This window comes from Cnephaeus nilssonii (assembly GCF_951640355.1).
Source record: "Cnephaeus nilssonii genome assembly, chromosome: 6".
Lineage (NCBI taxonomy): Eukaryota > Metazoa > Chordata > Mammalia > Chiroptera > Vespertilionidae > Cnephaeus > Cnephaeus nilssonii.
Genome location: NC_137077.1, coordinates 100886140 through 100909367, shown reverse-complemented (window position 1 = coordinate 100909367; position 23228 = coordinate 100886140). Strand labels below are relative to the sequence as shown.

General features: G+C 43.0%; 2 protein-coding genes across 6 annotated transcripts in view; one reads left to right on the top strand and one right to left on the bottom strand.

Moving 5' to 3' along the window:
* Positions 1-6141: 6141 nt before the first annotated feature.
* LOC307101843 (ubiquitin-ribosomal protein eL40 fusion protein-like) lies at positions 6142-6674 on the bottom strand. Its single transcript, XM_079775293.1, has one exon. It carries the CDS (start codon positions 6622-6624, stop codon positions 6238-6240), a length of 387 nt encoding a protein of 128 aa, XP_079631419.1. The 5' UTR covers positions 6625-6674; the 3' UTR covers positions 6142-6237.
* Positions 6675-10231: 3557 nt separating this feature from the next.
* ZMYM2 (zinc finger MYM-type containing 2) overlaps positions 10232-23228 on the top strand; it is a 179806-nt gene continuing 166809 nt past the window's right edge. For 2 of the 5 annotated variants that reach the window (XM_079775651.1, XM_079775646.1), the window contains exons 1-3: positions 10375-10533; positions 11282-11350; positions 18803-18929. In XM_079775651.1, coding sequence (XP_079631777.1) covers positions 18865-18929 — 65 coding nt within the window. In that variant the 5' untranslated portion in view covers positions 10375-10533; positions 11282-11350; positions 18803-18864. Of the gene's footprint in view, positions 10270-10374; positions 10534-11281; positions 11351-18802; positions 18930-23228 lie in introns of those variants that run through there. The other 3 variants (XM_079775647.1, XM_079775649.1, XM_079775648.1) reach the window with 3 other exon arrangements.

Here is a 23228-nt window from a genome sequence, read left to right as displayed (position 1 = left end):
GAACCACTGTTTATTGAAAACAACAACAGCCCTGGTTGGTGTAGCTAAGTTGGTTGGGCATCATCCCATGCACTGAAGGGTTGCTGGTTCGATTCTGGGTCAGGGCACATGCCCAGGTTGCAGGCTTGATCCCCAGTGAGGGACATGCAGGAGGTAGCCATCAATGTGTTGCTCTCATGTTGATGCTTCTCTCTCTCTCTCTCTTTCTTTGTCTCTCTCTGAAATTCAGTAAACACACACACACACACACACACACACACACACACACACACAACCCTCAAAACCAAAACAACAACAAAATGGAAGAAAACAGTACAGACTTTATTTATTTATTTATTTAATATATTTTATTGATTTTTTACAAAGAGGAAGGGAGAGGGAGAGAGATTTAGAAACATCGATGAGAGAGAACCATCAATCAGCTGCCTCCTGCACATCCCCTATTAGGGATGTGCTCGCAACCAAGGTACATGCCCTTGACCAGAATCGAACCTGGGACCCTTCAGTCCGCAGGCCAAGGCTCTATCCACTGAGCCAAACCGGTTAGGGCCAGACTATATTTAAATAGAGTAGAACATAAAATATAAAATCTACCTAAGGTAGCAAAGGCAGTAATTTTCTAATGTAACTTTTATTTCAATTATGTAGTTATGTATATAGTTAGGTTTATACTGGGTCTTTGTGTATAATATCTATCCTAGTGATTGTCATGGTCAAAAAAAGTTTATAAGCCAATTCTCTATAATGTATTCCTTTATACAGTGTTTTAAAGTATATAAGAACTACAGGCCCGGTGCATGAAAATTCATGCACTGGATGGGGGGTCCCTCAGCCCGGCCTGCCCCCTCTCACAGTCCGGGAGCCCTCAGGGGCAGAAGGTGACCCAGTCATCAGGGAAAGGCGATGTCCCCATCACATCTCTGCTGCTGCCACTGCCGGGAGCACAAGCCTCGGCCGGCCCTGGTTACATGAGCCTCGGGCGGCCCTGGGCAGCTGGGCAGCCGCCATCTGAGGCTTGCCTGCACCTCGGGCCGGCCCTGGGCGGCTGGGGGGCTGAGGGGACTGGGGGGCTCCGGAGGCAGGTGTGAGGAGCGGCCGGACCTGCCTGGGGGCGGGCCCAACTGTGCTGTGTGCCTGCCACCCCAGTGAGGCTGAGGGGACTGGATGCTGCCATCTTGTGGCTGTGGGCGCCACCATCTTTGTGAAGGCATGACAGTCAATTAGCATAGTCCCTCTTTATTAGATAGGATGATATGTTTACAGACTGCCAAACCTCAGAGGGAAGGCAGAGGAGGATGGAAGGGTGGAGAGATCAACCAATGAACTCATATGTGTATATGCATAACCCAGAGACACAGACAATACAGTGGGGAAAGCTTGGCAGTGGAGGGAAGGAGAGGGAAATGGAGGGAAAAAGGGACATATGTAATACTTTCAACAATAAAGATTTATTTTTAAAAAGAATGATATGTTTAGACTTAAATATTTATTATAAACTAGAGGCCCAGTGCATGAATTCGTGCACCAGTGGGCCCCCTTGGCCTAGCCTGCAGAATTGGGCTTAAACGAGCTCGCTGACATCTCCCCAGGGGTCCCAGATTGCGAGAGGGTGCAGGCCAGGTCGAGGGACCCCACCAGTGCATGATCGGGGTAGGGGAGGGATGTGGGAGGTTGGCCAGCAAGGGAGGGACTGTGGGAGGACTCCAGGACGTGTCTTGCCCATCTCGCTCAGTCCCAATTGACTGGACCCAAGCAGCAAGCTAACCTACTGGTTGGAGTGTCTGCCCCCTGGTGGTCAGTGCACATCATCGCAAGTGGTTGAGTGGTCTTAGCATATCATCAGCATATTGTACTTTGATTGGTTTAATGCAGTGGTTCTCAACCGTTCTAATGCCGCGACCCTGTGATACAGTTCCTCATGTTGTGGTGACCCCCAACCATAAAATTATTTTCGTTGCTACTTCATAACTGTAATTTTGCTACAGCTTACTCAGTTTCCCGCCCCTTTCTGCATGCACCTCCGTACCTCCACACTTCACTTCCGCACATCCGCACCTCCTCCGAGTCTCAGTGAGCTTTTCTCTTTCCTTCTAGTTGTATAATTTCCACTCAGCCAGCCTTCCCATGGGTCTGGATGATATCAGTTTTGTCTTTTAGCTGTAGTTTTGAGGTGGTTGTGCGAGGAGCAAGTTCAGGTGTTTACCTATGCTGCCATCTTGGTTTCTCTCCATAGATGTCTTGGATAAGTTTCTTATCCTTTCTTTGCCTCAGTTTCCTCATCTGTAAAAGTGTTACAGTAATATTAACTACTTTACATGTTGGTAAGAGGATTATGAGTTATTATTCACATTGAACAAAGAACAACTTCCTTCTTCCACATAAAAATGTCCTCAGTGCTTCAATTATTAAAATATTGTCTTTTTTTCTTTATTTAGTAAATTTTTAAAATTGATTTTTAGAGAGAGAGTGGAAGGGAGAAAGAGATAGAGATAGAGATAGAGATAGAGATAGAGATAGAGATAGAGAGAAACATTGATTTGTTGTTTCACTTATTTATGCATTCATTGGCTGATTCTTATATGTGCCCTGACCCTGGATGGAACCCTTGGTGTGCTGGGTTAATGCCCTAATGAACTGAACTCCCTGCCCAGTGTTTGCCTTTTTTCTCTTTAATGGTAAAAGTTAACATGTTAGTCTACCTTAGCTCTCCAATTTCCTGCCCCAAACCATACTTTTTAAAAAAATATTCTCACCCAAGGTATTTTTTCCACTGATTTTTAGTGGAAGGGAGGGAGGTAGTAGAAGAGAGAGAGAGAGAGGATAGAGAGAGAGAGAGAGAGAGAGAGAGAGATTCATGTGAGAGTGTCACATTGATTGGTTGCCTCCCATATGTGACCCTACTGGAATGAGGATGGAATCTGCAACCCAGGGTAACTGCCCTTGTCCCGGAATTGAAACGAGATCCTCTGGTGCAATGGGTGACACTCTAACCACTGACCAACACAGGCCAGGACTAAACAATTATTTTTTAAAATGTATTTTTTATTGATTTCAGAGAGGAAAGGAGACGGAGAGAGAGATAGAAACATCAATGATGAGAGAGAATCATTGATTGGCTACCTCCTGCACGCCCCCTACTGGGGTAGAGCCTGGAACTCCGGCATGTGCCCTTGTCTGGAATCTAACCCAGGATCTTTTATTCTGTAGGCCAATGCTCTATCCACTGAGCCAAATCGGTTGAGGCAACAATTCTTTTATCTGGACTTCTATTCTCCTAGTGTTAGAGGTAAGAAAGGAATATTGGGAACTGGCTATCGTTATGGAAAGTATTGATCATGCTCTGTTAACCATGATTGCCTTGTGTTGGTTAAGGAAAGGACATTCTGACTTGGCTGGGAGTTGTATGCCCTCGGGACCTGGGAGTCAACCTTGGACCTGGGAGTCAACCTTGGAGTTTGACATGCTTGCCCCAGGCCTTCACCACCCTATTGTCTGTGTCCATGGGTTATGCATATATGCATACAAATTCTTTGGTTGATCACTTCTCACCCACCCTCTGCCACCTTCCCTCTGAGATTCTGCAGTCTATTCTATGCTTCTTTTTCTCTGGATCAATTTTGTTCATCAGCTTATTTTGTTAATTAGTTTCCACATATGAGTGAGGTCATGTGATACTTGTCTTTCTCTGGCTGGCTTATATCACTTAGCATAATACTCTCCAAGTCACTCCATGCTGTATCAAAGGGTAAGAGATCCTTGTTTTTTACTGCTGCATAGTATTCCATGATATAAATGTATCACAGCTTTTTTTTTTATCCACTAGTCTACTGATGGGCACTTGGGCTGTTTCCAGATCTTAGCTATTGTAAATTGTGCTGTTATGAACATAGGGATGCATACATTCTTTCTGATTGGTGTTTGGGTTTCTTTCTTTTAAAAAAAATATTTTATTGATTTTTCACAGAGAGGAAGGGAGAGGGTTAGAGAGTTAGAAACATCGATCAGCTGCCTCCTGCACACCTCCTACTGGGGATGTGCCCACAACCACGGTACATGCCCTTGACCAGAATCGAACCTGGGACCCTTCAGTCCGAAGACTGACGCTCTATCCACTGAGCCAAACCGGTTTCAGTGGGATTCTTATAATATATTCCTAGAAGTGGGATCACTGGGTCAAATGTCAGTTCCATATTTAGTTTTCTGAGGAAACTCCATACTGTTTCCATAATGGGTGCACCAGTCTGCATTCCCACCAGCAGTGACAAGGATTCCCTTTTCCCCACATCCTCACTAGCACTTGTCATTTATTGATTTGTTGATAGTAGCCATTCTGACAGATGTGAGATGATACCTCATTGTCATTTTAATTGGCATCTCTGATGATCAGTGACTTTGAGCGTTTTTTTCATGTCTTTTTGCCATCTATATGCCCAGTGTGGAGAAGTGTCTGTTTAGGTATTTTGCCCATTTAAAAAATGGATTTTTGTCTTCCTTTTGTTAAGTTGTATGAGTACCTATATATTTTGGATATTAACCCTTTGTCAGATGTATCACTGCCACATATGTTCTCCTATACAGTGGGATTCCTCTTCGTTTTGTTGATGGTTTCTTTTGCTGTGCAGAAGCTTTTTATTTGGGTGCAGTCCCATTTGTTTATTTTCTCCTTAGTTTCCTTTGCCCTAGGAGAAGTATCTGTAAGCAAGTTGCTATGAGAGATGTCTGAGATTTTACTGCCCATGGTTTTGTCTAGGGTTTTTATGGTTTCCCAACTCACATTTAACTCTTTTATCTATCTTGAGTTTTTCTTGTGTACGGAGTAATTTGGTGGTCTAGTTTTATTTTTTTGCATGTATCTGTCCAATTTTCCCCAACACCATTTATTGAAGAGACTCTCTGTCCATTATATGTTCTTGTCTCCTGTGTCAAATATTAACCCTTTGCACTCGCTTGCTTTTTTCTTGATTCCTTTATTCTACTCGGGATTTAATTTTTTAAATACCCCAGATTTTACAAAGCGCAGCAGAGAATAAAAAACTGGAGTTTCTTTTCATACAAACTTATTTATTTGGATTTTTTTATATTTCAAATTATTGATACATTCAAAGAGTATAAAAAGAGCTGCTACTGATGCTAACCGTGTCGAGTCACACTCGACATCCGAGTGCAAAAGGTTAAGATTCTCTCTTTGTCTTTAATTTTTGGCATTTTAATTATGATGTGTCTGGGCTTGGGCCTGTTGGGTTCTTCTTGCTTGGGAATGTCTGTGCCTCCTGAACTTCTGTGACTCATTCCTTCATCAGTTTAGGAAAGTTTTCTGCCATTATTTCTTCAAACACGTTCTCTATTTTTTGCTCCTTTTCTTGCCCTTCTATCACAACTATTATGGGAATATTGTTATGTTTCAGGTTTTCCCACAGCTCCCTTAAGCAGTCCTCCTGTTCTTTTAAAAAAATACTTTTTTAAATTGATTTCAGTGAGGAAGGGAGAGGGAGAGAGAGAGAGAAACATCAATCATGAGAGAGAATCATTGATTGGCTGCCTCCTGCATGCCCTCCCCACTTGTGATTGAGCCCACAACCTGGGCATGTGCTCTGACAGCGAATTGAACTGTTACCTACAGGTTCATAGGTCAGTGCACAACCCCTTAGCTACACCAGCTATGCTATCCTCCTGTTTTTAATTGTTTTTTCCTTTTGGTTATCTGATTGAGTGATTGATTTCTACCCTGTCTTCTAATTGATTGATCTGATCCTCAGCTTCCCATAATCTGTTCTGTATTCCCTCCAATGTGTTCTTTATTAGTTCTATGTCATTCTTTTTTCAAAAAAATATATTTTATTGATTTTTTACAGAGAGGAAGGGAGAGGGAGAGAGAGTTAGAAACATCGATCAGCTGCCTCCTGCACACCCCCCACTGGGGATGTGCCCGCAACCAAGGTACATGCCCTTGACCGGAATCGAACCCGGGACCCTTCAGTCCGCAGGCCGACGCTCTATCCACTGAGCCAAATCGAATTTGGCTCTATGTCATTCTTTATTTCCAATTCTTTTTTTTTTTTTTTAATTTCCAATTCTTTTTTCATACTTTCTGACCTTTTCTCATGCTGTTGAGCATCTTTACCATCATTATTCTTTTTTTTTTTCCAGTCAACAAAAGAGAAACTTTATTGAGGCCCCAGCATCACAGGATTCAGGTAGAAGGCTGCCCTGTGAACCCAAGGAGTTGGTGGAGGGGCCTTATTTACCCTTCTTCTTGGGGCGCAGGTTGTTGGTGTGGCCACACTTCTTCTTGCGGCAGTTGACAGCACGGGGGTGCAGGCGGGCATAACACTTGCGGCAGATCATCTTGTCGCAGTTGTACTTTTGCGAGAGCTGGCGGAGGGAGGGTTCGATGATGCCACCCCTCAGATGAAGCACCAAGTGCAGGGTGGACTCTTTCTGAATGTTGTAGTCTGAGAGAGTGCGACCATCCTCAAGCTGTTTGCTGGCAAAAATCAGACGCTGCTGGTCAGGCGGGATGCCCTCCTTGTCTTGGATTTTAGCTTTGACATTCTCAATGGTGTCACTGGGCTCAACCTCAAGGGTGATAGTCTTGCCAGTCAGGGTCTTCACAAAGATCTGCATTTCTGCGTCTGTTGGGGAGGCTGCTCCGCCGCCTCGTTGACGAGAAAGAGAGCACCATCATTATTCTTAACTCTATATCAGATAAATATCTTATCTCCATTTAATTTATCTCTCCTCGAGGAATCTCTTGTTCTTTTATTTTATTTTATTTTATTTTTGTCTCCCCATTTTGGCTGCTTGTTTGGGTTTTTATGTAATATATAGATCTGCTACACCTCCCAGTCTCTAGTGCAGGACAGTGTTAAATGCTGTTTCTGACTAATTAGATCAGGTAAAGTCTCAAAGCCTCCAAAGACCCGTCTCTGCCTGCAGATTGATTTGATTCAGTCTTGAGTAGCCTCTGGCAATCATCCACAGGTGGGGTGAGAGGTTTTCCAACAGGGTGGGACAAATGCTTTGACCTGGACGCTAATTGTTATTCTTAGTCTCCTAATGGGCCTCAGAAACTCCACAGCATGGGCCAAGGGGTTTTCCAATAGGGTGGGTCAACTGTCTTCCCCCCAGGCAAGCACTGCCTGGATATCAAAGGTCTGCCTGAAAAGATGACCTTTGCAGTGTGAAGGAATAACTCAGCACAGGAACCTGGGGTGTCTGTCTTCTCAGCTCTAACTCTAGAGCCCCCAATCCTGGCTTCTGCCCATGCAGCTTCAGTCCACTCAGTTCTCTCTCTGCCTGAACCCAAGGTGAGTGGCTGCACACAAGATTTTGTGCATTGTTCCTTTAAAAGGGTGCCAGAATTATAGCCATCTCTCCCTGGCAGATAGCAATCCTGTTGCTTTTCACAGCCATATGTTATGTGGGCACCTTCTAAGTTTTGCTGCTCTCTGCATGGGGGCCCAGCTTGGGGTTATACCCCAGAGTTCTCAGTGACAACTTCCCACAACTGAGATACTAGTATCTCTCCGGTACTTCAGGACTAGGCAACTACTAACCTACTTTCTGTCTCTATAGATTTGCCTAGTCTGGACAATCACATAAATGGAAACATATAATGTATAGTCTTTTGGGTCTATATTACTTATGTAGCATTACGTCTTCAAGATTCATCCATATTGTAGCATATATCAGAACTTCATTCCTTCTATGGCTGAATAATATTCCATTGTATGGATAGACCACAATTGTTTATACATTTATCAGTTAATGTATATTTGTGGTGTTTCTACCTTTTGGAAATTATGGAAATTAAAATATATTTGTAAAGTTCTTTAATGTAAATTAAGTGTAGTGTAAAAAAGTTATTATACAAAAAATATTTTTCCCCCCAGTTCTAAACTCTCAACTAAAATTCTCCTTGAGTCCAGCTGGTGTTGCTCAGTGGTTGAGCATCGACCTGTGATCCAGGGGGTCATGGTTTGATTCCTGGTCAAGGCACATGTCGAGCTTATAGGCTTGATCCCCAGTGTGGGGCTTGTAGGAGGCAGCCAATCGATGATTCTCTCTCATCATTGATGTTTCTATCTCTTTCTCTATCCCTTCCTCTCTGAAATCAATAAAAATATATTAAAAAATATTGTCCTTGATACTACACAGGCAACCCATTGAATATCTTTATAGACAAATGGATTTTAATGATGGAATACCAAATGTGAATTATATATTGTAATTATTATCCCTGTTGTTAATTATAAAACAGCAATAATGCCAGGGAATTTGTAGCTGTACAAAGCTTCCTTGAACTCATGTGGGAACACAACCTATCATTTAAGTCTATGACATAACTTACAAGGGTGGTATAAGTTTTTATGGACTTATTACAATGTTGCTCTGCATTTGTAATAGACCATTTGCTATGAAGATAGTGCCATCTAGAATGTCATTACATGTCCCAGCGGTGTGGTTCAGTGGTTAGAGCCTCTGCCCCGTGAATGGAAGGGTCACTGGCTCCATTCTGGTCAAGGGCAGGTACTTGGGTTGCAGTGTAGATACCTGGCCCCTGGATGGGGGCCTGGGTAGACAAAAATATCCGAGGGTGAGGATTAACAACAATAAAATCAATGCAAAACAGAACTGTGTACTATAAAGTTTTATAAGGATATTTCATTGTATTGAGAACTGAACAAATTACAACTATGAATTCATAGTTTTGCAAAACCCCCACCCCCAATGATACTATTTTGAGAAAGCTGGTTGAAATACATGTTGGATATTTTTCAAGTTAAATAAGGAGACTTATATTTATTGCATTTTGCCCTAGGTGGGAGAATTACTTGATTTTTAAAATTCATCATTCATGAATAAATCTGTTTCTATTGCTGTAAGTGGCGTCTATAATGTTCACTGCCAGTCTTTACTGAGACCTTCGAGGATGATTGACTTCATTATAAACTTCCTGTTCAACCTCTTGTTGAACGTTCAATGGTAACAATACATGTCCATGTACAGGCGGTGGTGGGTAATGGTGGAATTGAGGAGTCTTCATTCATCCATGCATCCATGTCCCCGTCCTTGTCATCCCTCTACCCGCCGCTAGGGCGAGACCGGAGTCCGGGGACGGAATCCGGTGTGGCGTGCGCCCGGACGTCGGGGTGGACTGGGAACAAAAGAGGAGCCGTGGCCGGTGGGCCGCTCCCTGCGGGGACGGCGCTGCCGGTCGGCCCCTCGCCCGGGAGGCCGTGGTGCAGGGTGGTAACAGCGCCCGCGCCCAGGACACCGCGGCGGCTCCGGCCCGTCCACCCTCGGGTCAGGCTCCAGTGCGCCCCCGGGGCCTCCATCTTGGCCTCTGGGGTGGGAGCGGTGTCTGGGTCTCCTCGCCGTCTCCAGTCCCTGGGCCCCACGCGGACGCCGGGAGCCGGCTGTCCCTTGGCCGAATGGCGGATCGCAGCGGGGTCTGCAGGGGACGCGTCGCCCAGCCCCACAGACCCGGTTCCGAGTGGTCCCGACAAGATGGAGGCCGCCGTCTCCTCCCGCAGCCATGCCGGGCGGCGGCGGTGCTCCTCACGGGATGAGGCGCGGGTGGACGTGCGTCCGCCCCAGATCGCTCGGGGACGCCTTCGCCGCCGCCCGACCCGTTGGCCCGGGGCTACCCCAGCCCATGGGCCCGCACGGCGCCTCCAGCCTCCAGGACTTGGACAGGAGGGCGTCCGGGACATCGAGGCGGCGTCCCTTCCCGGGCACAATGCTGGGCACCGCCGCGGCGGGCTGGGCGCCCCGGCCCGAACGAGGGAAGCGGTCCGGCCTCAGGGTCTCGGACTGTCCCGACACAGGGAGTCCCCAAACCGCGGCAGGTCCCGCGGCTACGAAAGTCGGGCCGCTGACCCTACGGACCCGGTGGGGGCGGGGCGGGAGGCGGGAGCGAGGAGGGAGGAACGGGGCCCAGGCCACAGCCAGCTTAGGGGCCAGGGAATGGAAGTACAGGGGGTGTGGCTTGCGCCTGACGGACAGCCTCACGGGCCATCCCCTTATGGGATTCCTGAAGGAAGGCAGACTCAGCCAATGGACGCGCCCCAGGCACCCCGGCCGGCCCTCGCCAGCCAATGGGGATGCGGAGGGCGGGGCTCGCTCGGGCTCAGCCCGCCGCCTCCTCCGCCTTCGCCTGCTCTCAGCGCTAAACCCGGGACTGGACCGAGCGGAGTTGTGCGCGTCGCCGAAGGGGGTGGGTCGGGGGAGGGGAGGTTCGTTCCGCGGAGCCGCAGCCAGAACCGGGTGAGGCTCGTCCCCGCGGTATTAGTAGTCCTGGCTCGTGGACGGCGGGGGTGGCTGGGTGCAGCGCAGCCTTGGGAGGCGGAGGCGGAGATGGGTGAGGGCGGCCTCTGGAGCCTCCCACCGGCCTGGGACTAACCCCCGCGGCGCGGCCGCCGTCGTCGGTGTGCGTCCTACCCGGGCGGCTGGTCCGGCCTCGCTCATGTCACGGCTCGGTCGCATGCGGCCCGTGGACTGGGGGCTCGCGTGCGAGGCCGGGAGGGCCGGGTGAGGACGCCGGGTTGGGGGCGCTCGGCGGGGGCGCCGGGGTGGGGGCGCGGGCATTTTCCTTTCTCTCCCGGGGGTGGGGGAGTCGTGTGGCGGAGAAGGGGCGCTCGGTCTTCCCGCTCCCGGTACTGCGCCGGAGCTCGGGGTCTCCAAGTTTGGGGGTGAGGGTCCGGGTCCGCGCCGGGCCCTGCTCCGCGCTCCCCTCCCCGGCACTGCGCGGCCCTGCCCCGCACGTATTGTTTGGCTGGGTCTCTAATGGCGGACGGGGAGACAGCGCAGCCGGTCGCCGACTGCGGGGGTTGGGGGGGGGACAAGTCTCGGGCCCAGGGCTAAAGCTGGGGGCAAATGTGGGAGATTTCAGCCCAGCGGCGATGTGAGCCGCTCCTAAATTGGAGTTGGTGCCCGGAGTGACGGGAGAGACCCCGGGTGGGCCCATTTGGGAGAAAATGCTGGCGTCGAGGCAACGTTTGCCCTTCCCCCGCTCTCTTCATTGGGGCAGGTTGGATGCCCTCCACCTTCTCCCTTCGGATTTTGCATTTCACTTGGGTTTTGGGACCAAATTCATATTTTACGCCATTTTGCTCCGCTTTACGTACGAGGGATTGTTGGTCTCGTGTTGGGCAGTGATAACAGAAGGACCGAACCTCCTTGACCTCATATTCCCTTTTCGTTTTCTCGTGGGAAGGGCTGGTTGTCCTACCTGGATGGCTTGTTCTTGATACATTTCTCGTTTTTCCTCTTACCCCAGGAGCAGGAATCGCTTTGAACTCCGTGTGGTGAATTTTTGACAGAAAGTGAGAAGGAAAACACCCTCATTGTGAGTCCTTTGCCCCTGATTTGTCGCCCTTAGAGAAAGTTGTCAGGCTGTAGATGTTCAGACCTGGATCTTGTCCGTCCAGGTGTTTTGAGGGGAGGAGCTTTCCCTGGGTGGCCGCCGCCTGGGTAATAATTGGGAGTGGGCGCTGCAGATACTGCTGCTGCTGCTGCAACGCAAACCTCGGGTCCTGCAGCTAGCTGCTCACATTACCCAGAGGTGGGTTGGTGGGAAGGAGGGCATATTTCTTGCGCCCTCTAGAGTTCCACAGTGGGAACTGAAGTTACTTCGTTTTGGTATGCAAGAAACCATCCTTTACATTTTTTCTACCTTTATAATGGTAATTCATCGAAAGGATAGGAAAAATAGGAAGAACCATTTAACTTTTTGTTTGTGTCTGATTTAAAACTCATAGTTTTACTCTTAGGGTTCATGAGTTGGTAGGTCTCTTTCATGTCTTTGCTTAGGCTTAAGTCCACTCCTAGTTCAGCAACTAGTATGCTGATCACACCAGCCCATTGCTCTCTGAGTTCCCCATCTTCTGTGGTCAGTAGTCTTCACTTGAGTCATTCTTTTATTTATTTATTTATTTTTATTTTTAAAATATATATATATTATTGATTTTTTACAGAGAGGAAGGGAGAGGGATAGAGAGTTAGAAACATTGATGAGAGGGAAACATCGATCAGCTGCCTCCTGCACACCCCCCTACTGGGGATGTGCCTGCAACCAAGGTACATGCCCTTTTGACTGGAATCGAACCTGGGACCTTTCAGTCCGCAGACTGACGCTCTATCCACTGAGCCAAACCAGTTAGGGCTCTTTTTTTTTTTTTATTTAATAAATGATTTAAAAATTTTAAAATAGATTAGAGAGAGAGAGAGAGAGAGGGAAACATCAATTTGGTGTTCCACTTATTTATGCATTCATTGGTTGATTCTTTTATACTATGACTGGGGGTTTAACCAACAGCTACCTGGCCAGGGCTTCACTTGAGTAATTTTTAAATATGTTAACAGAGAGTTATTGTTTAGTGCTTGTAATTTGCTGATTTTAAGACAGTCTGGGAATGTTCTAGATAATAAGATAAGCATAACCAGTCAAAACCTCCCTCATTTGAAATTAGTTTCAAAATATCAGTGAAGTTAGCACTCTGGACACATTGTATCTCTTGAACCCATTGACAGTTGATACTGTAACTTGAAGATCTCTGTCAGAGGTGAGTCATAAGTATAGTAGCTTATACTTAATAAGTTGCAAATGGGTCAAAAGACAGTTAATTGATGATATTTGCTGAATACTGATAAAGATGATGTGAGGATGATAGCTTATATTAAATAGGTATCATTTAGGCGCAGTGCAGGACACTTCCATGTATTATTTCACTTAATCTTAGCAGGTAGACTGGGGGTAATTAAAATAGTATGTATTGCCCTAGTCGGTTTGGTTAGAGTGTTGGCCCGTGGACTGAAGGGTCCTGGGTTCGATTCCTGTCAAGGGCACATACCTGGGTTGTGGGCTCAATCCCCAGTAGGGGGAGTGCAGGAGGTAGCTGATCAATGATTCTCTCTCATTGATGTTACTGTCCCTCTTCCTCTTAGAAATCAATAAAAATACATTAAAAACAAACAACCAAAAAAACTCCTCTTTAAAAAAAATAGTATGTATTGAGCCCCTATTGTGTACCAGCACAACTGTAAGCTAAATTTTAAAAAAAGTTTACTTAGAGCCGAAACCGGTTTGGCTCAGTGGATAGAGCGTCGGCCCGCAGACTGAAAGGTCCCAGGTTCGATTCCGGTCAAGGGCATGTACCTTGGTTGCGGGCACATCCCCAGTAGGGGGTGTGCAGGAGGCAGCTGATCGATGTTTCTCTCTCATCGATGTTTCTAACTCTCTCTCTCTCTCTCTCCCTTCCTCTCTGTAAAAAATCAATAAAATATATTTAAAAAAAAAAGTTTACTTAGAAACTTTCAAATTTCCGATTATGAGTAGTATATTGAATTTCTGTGTACCTATTATTTACATTTTGTAATGTCCACACATGGCCAAGCTAATTTTTTAAAAAAAATATTTTTAAAAAAATATATTTTATTGATTTTTCACAGAGAGGAAGAGAGAGGGATAGAGAGTTAGAAACATCAATGATAGAGAAACATTGATCAGCTGCCTCCTGCACAACTCCCACTGGGGATGTGCCCGCAACCAAGGTACATGCCCTTGACCGGAATCGAACCCGGGACCTTCCAGTCCGCAGGCCGACGCTCTATCCACTGAGCCAAACCGGTTTTGGCCCAAGCTAATTTTTAACCTGTATTAAGTAATTTAGTCATCATGAAAACCCATTGATATAGGTACTGTTTGTATTCCTAATTTGTAGAGGAAGAAAAATAATGCCAAGATGTCATTCTTGTTTTGCTTAATGATTTAACTCGGAATTAAAAGTATTTTAAAACACCAGTTAATGGAGTTTTAATATGCCAGACAATAAGATACAGAGAACCTGACAATTTTTAATTGACTTTGCTTAAGTAAGTTCTTTATTATACTTAACATTTGTTGGGCAGTTACTGTTAGGTGCTATTAGATGTACTTACAAAGTATCTTGACAGTTAAAATACTTTGCATAATTATGGCATCTTAGAGCATTCTTTTTTATTTATTAAAATTTCTTAAAAAATGGATTTTTAATAGAGATAGGAAGGGGGAAAAAAAACATTCATGTAAGAGAGTAACATTGATTGGTTTCCTCCTGTATACCCCCCTGACCGGGCATCAAACCCATAATCTTTGTATGTACCCTGACTGGGAATCAAACCTGTGAATGAAGTTCAACCAACTGGGACACTCTGACCAGGGCTAGTGCATTCTTAATGGTATGAATCACCCTCCCCTCCCACCTGTCCTTTTAAACAATTGGAGGAAATGTACAGCATGGTCCCTACTTTTCCATGTTCTAATATTTAATTTCATGGGGTAGACTTTATACCTCATTTGATGAGATAGTCCTGCATCACTCAGATGTCACATAGGTGTTGACATATGGATGTTTCAGATTTTTCATGGATATGGAGCTTGATAAAACATCTTGTACAATTGTTTATAGTCTTTTTTTTTTTTTTAAATCCTCACCTGAGGATATGCTTTTATTGATTTTAGAGAGAGAGGGAGGGAGGGGGAGAGAGAGAGAGAGAGAGAGAGAAAGAAACATCAGTGTGAGAGAGAAACATCAATCACATCAATTGGTCACCTCCTGTGTGTGCCCTGACCTGCAATCTTGATGTATTGGGTAGACATCCCAACCAACTGGCCAGAGCCCTAGAATAAATTTTTGTATAGCATTGAAAAATATTATTTGGAGTTAAAAGATGATGTGTATAGGGGTTTTCAAAATCACTTGATCACATGACTAGTTTGGGATTTGTTTAAATTAAAAATTAAAAGTAATAAATTAAAAGTAATAAAATTTAAGGAAAATTCATGGTCTTTAATTTGGAAGAGGGTATACTGTTGGGGATTTTATTTTTACTGATTTGATCAATGTCCTGTAAGTATTAATATTCACTATTTTAAGAAATGATTTAAGAGTAAACTTTGGATATTAGAATAAATAGATATTGAATATGTAATAGATCTGGTTTTAACAAAATTAGTATATTTCATTGTTATGTATTATCTTGTTTTTGTTACCCTTCTTGAAGAGTTATCAGATTATAGTTAGAGAATTTCAGCTCATTTTTAAAATATCAGTAGCCTGCCAAGGACCAGGTTTCTCTTTGCTAGAAGTTCTAGATTTTTTCTCCTCTCAGTATAGTTCTTAGTGAATTTGAAGTTATTTTTGTGAATTTAAAGTTTAAAAATATACACCTAAAATAATTATATATTATTGTATGTCAACTATATCTTTAATAAGCAATGTTTAAAATATTTTATCGTTAAATTATTAAATATTTTAGTATGATTGTGGTATTAAAAGTTAATGTTAAATTGTAATTTTAAGATACTTTTACTAGGAATAGAATTGTTGCAATATCAAATTAAAGAAATTGTGAGGTCTATCATAATTATTGCAGTGAACTTTCTAACCATTTAGATTGAATAGGAAAAATACTTAAATGTCTATTTTAAGTAAAATGGTTATAACAGTTAGAGGTTACAGACAGAAGAGAGTTTATAAAATGTGACTAGCCCGGCCGGTGTTGCTCAGTGGTTGAGTGTTGACCTATGAACCAGGAGGTCACGGTTCGATTCCCCCGTCAAGGCATATGCCGGGGTTGCGGGCTTGGTCCCCATTGTGGGGTGTGCAGGAGGCAGCTGATCAATGATTCTCTGTCATTGTTGATGTTTCTAGCTCTCTCTCCTCCCTTCCTCTCTGAAATAAATGAAAATATATTAAAAAATATTAAATGTGACTAATTCAATGAGACAAATTATTCAGGTTTTTGCTTTACTTTGTTTTTACGTTATAGCAATGACATGTGTATATTACTTTAGTTGTAGTTACCTACATACCTTGTATGGATTTATTTTTGTACGAATTTGGAACTGAAATTATGGTTTTCTAACTCAAAATATTAAAGAAACTTTTCTTGTAATGCTGGAACAGTTTTATAATAATTTGTATAAGAAAGGCACATTTTTTACGTCTTTTGCCTAGGAAGAGTGTTTCTTGGATTAGAGTTGGACTATACAGAATAGTTCAGGCTAATCAGTCAAGGCAGTGTAGAAGTCATTTATTGAACAAATTATGTATTACAACATGTACTGTATATCATGCATACAAAAAAGATGTTTTTTGTTAACAGTTGGAAGTAAAAATTTAGATTAAATTAAACTTTTATTATATCTATTTGTTTTAGATTTATATTTGTATTTTTTTCTTTGAAGGTTGTCATATTTTAATTGTCCTAGGTTATTTTATTTCTGGCTCTAACAGGTATCAGAATTCTTTTTTTTTTTTTAAATCTATATTGTTGAGAGTATTACAGATTTCCCCCCTGTCTCCCCCCCACTGCTTCCCTCTATCCATTTCCCTCCCCATCCCAGGCCTTTACCACCCGACTGTTGGTGGGTGTCCTTAGGTAAGATCTTTGGTTAATCTCTTCTTGCCTCCCTCCCCCTTTCCCTCTGAGAGTCGTCAAATCTGTTCCATGCTTTCATGTCTCTGATTCTATTTTATTCACCAGTTTATTTTGTTCATTATATTTCTTGTTTGTTTATTTTTATTTTTAGATTCAATTGTTGATAGGTATTTATTTGTTGCCATTTTATTCTTCATATTTTTTATCTCTTCTTCCCTTTCAACATTTCATGTAATACTGGTTTGGTGGTGATGAACTCCTTTAGCTTTTTTTTGTCTGTGAAGCTCCTTATCTGACCTTCATTTCAAATATATATATATATATATATATATATATATATATATATATATATATATTTTATTGATTTCAGAGGTGAAGGGAGAGGGAGAGGGAGAGAGAGATAGAAACATAAATGATGAGAGAGAATCATTGATTGGCTGCCTCCTGCACGCCCCCTATTGGGGATCGAGCCCACAACCCTGTCATGTGCCCTTGACTGGAATTGAATATGGGACCCTTCAGTCCTCAGGCCGATGCTCTAGCCACTGAACCAAACTGACTAGGGCTGACCCTCAATTCTAAATGAGAGTTTTTCTGGGTAGAGTAATCTTGGTTGTAGGTTCTTGCTGTTCATCACTTTGAATATTTCTTGCCACTCCCTTACGGCCTGCAAAGTTTCTGTTGAGAAATCAGCTGATAGTCGTATGAGTGCTCCCTTGTAGGTAACTAACTGCTTTTCTCTAGCTGCTTTTAAGATTTCTCTCTTTGTCTTTAGCCCTTGGCATTGAAATTATATATATGTCTTGGTGTGGGCTTCTTTGGTTTTCTCTTGTTTGAGACTCTCTGTGCTTCCTGCACATGTAAGTCATGTTTCTTTCACCAGGTAGGGGAAGTTTTCTGTCATTGTTTCTTCAAATAGGTTTTCAATATCTTTCTCTCTTCTTCTTCTGGCAGCCCCATGATGTGAATGTAGGTACACTTAAAATTGTCCCAGAGGCTTGTTACACTATTTTCACATTTTTGGATTCTTTTTTCTTTTTGTTCTTCTGATTGGGTGTTTTTTGCTTCCTCTATTCCATATCATTTATTTGATTCTCAGAATCCTCTACTCTACTGCTGAATCCCTGTAAATTATTCTTCATTTTAGTTAGTGTGTGCTTAATTTCTGACTGGTCCTTTTTCATATCTTTGACATTCTCATTAAGATCCTTGAAAGTCTCATTAAAATCTTGAGTAACCTTATAACCATGTTTTTGAACTCTGTATCTAGTTTGCTTGCTTCCATTTTTTTTCATTTGTGAGCTGTTTCTTTGTCACAAATCACTGATGCTGCCTCCTGCACATGCCCCTTTGGGGATCGAGTCTGCAACCCGGGCTTGTGCCCCAATCAGAATCTAACCGTGACTTCGTGGTTCATAGGTCGACGCTCAACCACTGAACCCCTCTGTCCGGGCCTGGACCTGTTTGTCAATTTATTTTGTTCATTAGCTTCCACATATGTGAGATCATTTGAAATTTGTCTTTCTCTGACTGGTTTATTTTTCTTTGCATAATAATCTCCAGGTCTCTCCATGCTGTCTCAAAGGGTAAGAGATCCTTCTTTTTCACTGCTGCATATTATTTCGTTATGTAAATGTACCACTGCTTTTTTATCCATTTATCTACTGATAGGTACTTACTTGGGCTATTTCCAGATCTTAGCTATTGTAAATTGTGCTGCTATGAACACAGGGGTGCATATATTTTTACTGATTGGTATTTTGGTATTTGTAGGATATATTCCTAGAAGTGGGATCACTGGGTCAAATCGCATTTCCATTTTTAATTTTTTGAGGGAACTTGATCCTGTTTTCCAAAGTTGCTGCACCAGCCTGTATTCCCACTGGCTGTGTATCTAAGGTTCCCTTTTCTCCACATCCTTGCCAATACTTGTTGTTTATTGATTTATTGATGATAAACATTCTGGCAGGTGTGAAAGGATAACTAAGAGTTGTTTTTATTTGCATCTCTCTGATGATAGAGACATTGAGCTTTTTTCATATCTATTGTCCATCTATATGTCCTCTTTGGATAAGTGTCTATTCAGATCCTTTGCCCATTTTAAAATTGGATCATTTGTCTTCCTGGTGTTGAGTTGTATGAGTTATTTATATATTTTGGAAATTAACCCTTTCTCAGATGTATCATTGGCAAATATGTTCTCCCAAAAAGTGGAGTCCCTTTTTGATTATGGTTTCTTCTCTGCGTAGGAGATTTTTAGTTTGATGTAGTCCCATTTGTTTTTTTTGTCCTTTGTTTCTCTTGTCCTAGGAGACGTGTCGGTTAAATTTCTGCTATGTGAGATGTCTGAGATTTTGCTGCCTATGTTTTCTTCTAGGATTTTTATGGTTTTGCGACTTACATTTTATTTGGGAAAATTGGACAGGTACATGCAAAAAAATGAAACTAGACCACCAACTTACACCATACACAGGAATAAACTCAAAATGGATAAAAGACTTAATGTAAGTTGCGAAACTATTTTTGCCTGTTTTAACATTGTATATCCTGTTTTTTTAATCAAATGACTTTTAACCTGCCTAGGAAGTCATTTCATTTTGTATCTCCAAGTAGTTTGTGTTGTTCATCAAAGAGAAGCTTCTGTTCGAGTTAATCTTTGTCTTCCATGACACAGACTCCTGACTTCTATTATTCCCTTGTTCTCTTCATTTGTATATCACCTCTTCATCCTTGATGTCCTTTCTCAGTGGTTTTTATCCAGTCTTCTTCCCAACTCGTTTTGCACTTAAAAAAAATATCGCACAGTATCAGTAATAGCATCCTATGTGCTCAGTCTAATTTTGCTGTACTTATTTGAGGCATATTCAAATTTTAGTAAACTTAAATTTGGTGAGATGCCATGTAGTGTGGTTTTAATGGTATTTTGGGACTTCACATGCAAAGAGGGAATTAGTGGGACTTAATTTTGCAGCTCTTTTGCCTATATCAGTTTTTATCATTTGAGTGTTGCTGGGGGACATGAGTCTGGAGTCAGGTTGGTGTTCAAATCTGCCTTGCCCTGGAAGGAACTTTGGGGGTCATGAAAGTCTTCTAAAACTAGATTGTGATGATAACTGTGTAAGCAGTACAGGCAGTCCTTGGGTTATGTCAGAGATCCGTTCCTAAGGTGTGACGTAACTCAATTTTCGCCGTAAGTCTGAACCCACCTACATAAGCACCTATGTCACTCACACGGAGCACATACACAGCAGTAATGAAATGAAACAGTAAAAAAAATTTAAAAGAAAGATAATTCCTGACCTTTACTTGTGGTAAATAAATAATAAAAAACATAAAGCACATATGTACATACGTTGAAATGACGGAACTTTTTTTTTTTTAATAAAATACTGTAAATGGGAGATGGCGACATAACCATGAAACAACTTAAGTCGAGTCCGACGTAACCTGAGGACTGCCTGTATATAAATTTCTTAAAATTTACCAAGGTTTTCACTTAAGTAAATTTTGTTGTATGCAAATTATCTTCTAAATATATAAAAACCTAAGCGACTGGCTTACTATCCGGTAGCTATGATGTGCACTGACCACCAAGGGGCAGATGCTCAATGCAGGAGCAGGAACCACAGGCATGGAAACATGGAACAGACTGATGAATCTCAGAGGGAAGGGGGGAGGGCGGGAAGAGATTAACCAAAGATCTTATATGCATACTAGAGTTCCAGTGCACGGATGCGTGCACCGGTGGGGTCCCTCAGCCTGGCCTGCGGGGATCCGGCCAAAACCAGCCTGGTACACGGATTTGTGCACTGGTTGGGTCCCTTGGCCTGGCTTGTGGGGATTGGCCGAAACTGGCTATCTGACATCCCCTGAGGGGTCCTGGATTGCTAGAGGGCGCAGGCCAGGCCGAGGGACCCCACCAGTGTATGAATCTGTGCACCAGGTCTCTAGTGCAGGGGTCCTCAAACTTTTTAAACGGGGCAGTTCACTGTCCCTCAGACCGTTGGAGGGCCAGACTATAGTTTAAAAAAAAAACTGAACAAATTCCTATGCACACTGTACATATCTTATTTTGAAGTAAAAAAACAAAACGGCAAAACACCTGCATGTGGCCCGCGGGCCGTAGTTTGAGGACGCCTGCTATAGTGCCTCAATAAAACTTTTGTTCTACTATTTACCAGTTGGTGATCTCTGATGAGTCATTTAACCTCTGAGTCTTATTTTATTCATTTGACATAAGAGTACAGTAATGCCTGCTTTCCTAAACTTGCATAGGAGTTTAGGATTAACAATAATATAGGCTATGTGACTGGTCAATAGTAGTTGCTCAGTTAACAGCAGCTACAATTATCTGTATGGATCAAACGTGAATTTGTTGCTACCACTGGTGCAGTAAACTCACTGAATGCTCATCTGATAGTAGGGAAAAGGATTATATCTTCCTCTTGACGAGCTCCTCACTGCTGTCTCCTTTATTACTCTAAAAGTGGGCTAAAGTGCTCTATTTTCCAGAATCTCTGCATCTTTCCAAACTCAAAAACTTCTTCCTTTTCCCAGCCTTTTCAAAGGTTTACTGACTTGTCATACCAAATCTGCTCCTTTAGGTCACTAGTGACTTTATTGCCAAATCTTTTTTTTAAAAAATATATTTTTATTTATTTCAGAGAGGAAGGGAGAGGGAGAAAGCGATAGAAACATCAATAATGAGAGAGATCATTGATAGGCTGCCTCCTGCACACCCCACTACTGGGGATTGAGCCCTCAACCTGGGCATATGCCCTTGACCGGAATCGAACCAGGGACCTTTCAGTCTGTAGGCTGACACTCTATCCACTGAGCCAAACCGGCTAGGGCTATTGCCAAATCTTTTAAGTGCCTATTTTTGTCTTGAATCTGTAACACTTGAAATTTATTATATTCCTCGAAACTCACCTGACTGCTGGGACTTTGAACTTAACATGGTCTTATTCTTATACTTGTCACCATCTCCTTCACTTCTCCAATTGTTGAGACCTTTAAGTGTCCTTTATTTCCTGTTAATCATCTGTCTCCTGTTTTATACTTAACCATAGTTTATTTTGTTAGAAAATAGGGAGTTATATGTATTTACAAGGCACTTGTACCCTATCCCTTAGTTCAGCCAGATTAATTTTTTTTCTAAATCCCAGTCTGAACTCATTGTATCACTTACTTTGCAAAAATCTTGAGGGCCCTAGCTGGTGTGGCTCGGTTGGGTGTCATCTGTTCACTGAAAGGTTGTGGGTTCAATTCCCAGTCACAGCACATGCCTGGGTTGTGGCTTGATCTCCTGTAGGGGTCGTGCAGGAGGCAGCTGATCAGTGTTTCACTCTCACATTGATTTTTCTCTCTCCCTCTCCCTTTCTGTCTCAAAAAAAAAAAAAAAAACAAACAAAAAAAAACCACAAAAACTTTACACCCCCCCCCAAAAAAAAAAAAAAAACTCAAGTGATTGTATTTGGCTTATGAAAAAAAGTACAAACTAGCTTGTACTTAAAACCCTTAAAAAGAAGTTTTTAGGTAGTTTCTCAGTTTGGGGGAGAAAATCTGTAAATGAATAAATACAAATAATGAAACATAATAGGCAATATACAGAAATAAATAGTTGTATGCCTATCAGGACAGTTCTGAAGATTATTTTGGTTATAAAATTAAAACATGCTCTTAAAATCTTCAAGTAGTGCCCTAGCCAGTTTGGCTTAGTGGATAGAGCATCAGTATGCAGACTGAAGAGTCACGGGTTTAATTCCGGTCAAGGCTTTGTGCAGGCTTGACCCCTGCCTGGGTCGAGGTGCATGTGGGAGGTAACCAGTTGATGTTTCTCTCTCCACCTTCCTTCTATTCACTCTAAAAATCAATGGAAAAAATGTCCTTGGGTGAGGATTAACAAAAATAAAAATCTGTAAGTAATAAAGTAATATGTGACATGGTAAAGAAAAGTTGCTCACAATCCATTTCTTTTGAGACCAATGTTTACATTTGCAAATATATTCCTAGGATTTTCCCTGGTTATCTACACTAACAAAAGAGTAAGATTCAAATTGACCGTACCTTCGCGACACCAGCCAATCAGGAGTGAGTATGCAAATTAACCCAACAAAGCTGGTGGGTTAATTTGCACATGCAGGTGCCGAGCGGCTGGGGGCGGGGCAGGATGCTTGCGTGATCACCATGGCGACGCTGCAGACATTCTGCACCACCCCAGCCACTCCGGGCCTCTGGGCAGCGTGGGAAGGCAGAAAGGCGGTTCCAGGCCGGAGCAAAAAGGCAGCTCCGGCCAGAGCAAAGGCTGTGCTGGCAGCCAGGGGAAGGAAGGTCCATTCTTGCATGAATCCTTGTGCATCGGGCCTCTAGTCATATGAATACTTTGCATATAGGTTATTGTCCGCAATTGACATTTTTATTTTCAAATGTACTGTGTGTTTTAAAGAATACAGTGTGTTTCCTTTTTTAATCCTCACCTGAGGATATATTTAAAAAAATATATAGTTGTTTTATAGAGAGGAAGGGAGAGGGATAGAGAGTTAGAAACATCAATGAGAGAGAAACATCGATCAGCTGCCTCCTGCACACCCCCTACTTGGGATGTGCCTGCAACCAAGGTATATGGAATTGAACCTGGGATCCTTTAGTCCACAGGCCAACGCTCTGTCCACTGAGCCAAACTGGTTAGGGCAGCAATTGACATTTTTGATGCAAGTCTGATATTCTTGTGATCCTTCCCTGTCCTTATAGATTGTAAAAGTATTCAGTTGATTAATGTTTGCATTCTCTTGGTCAGTGTA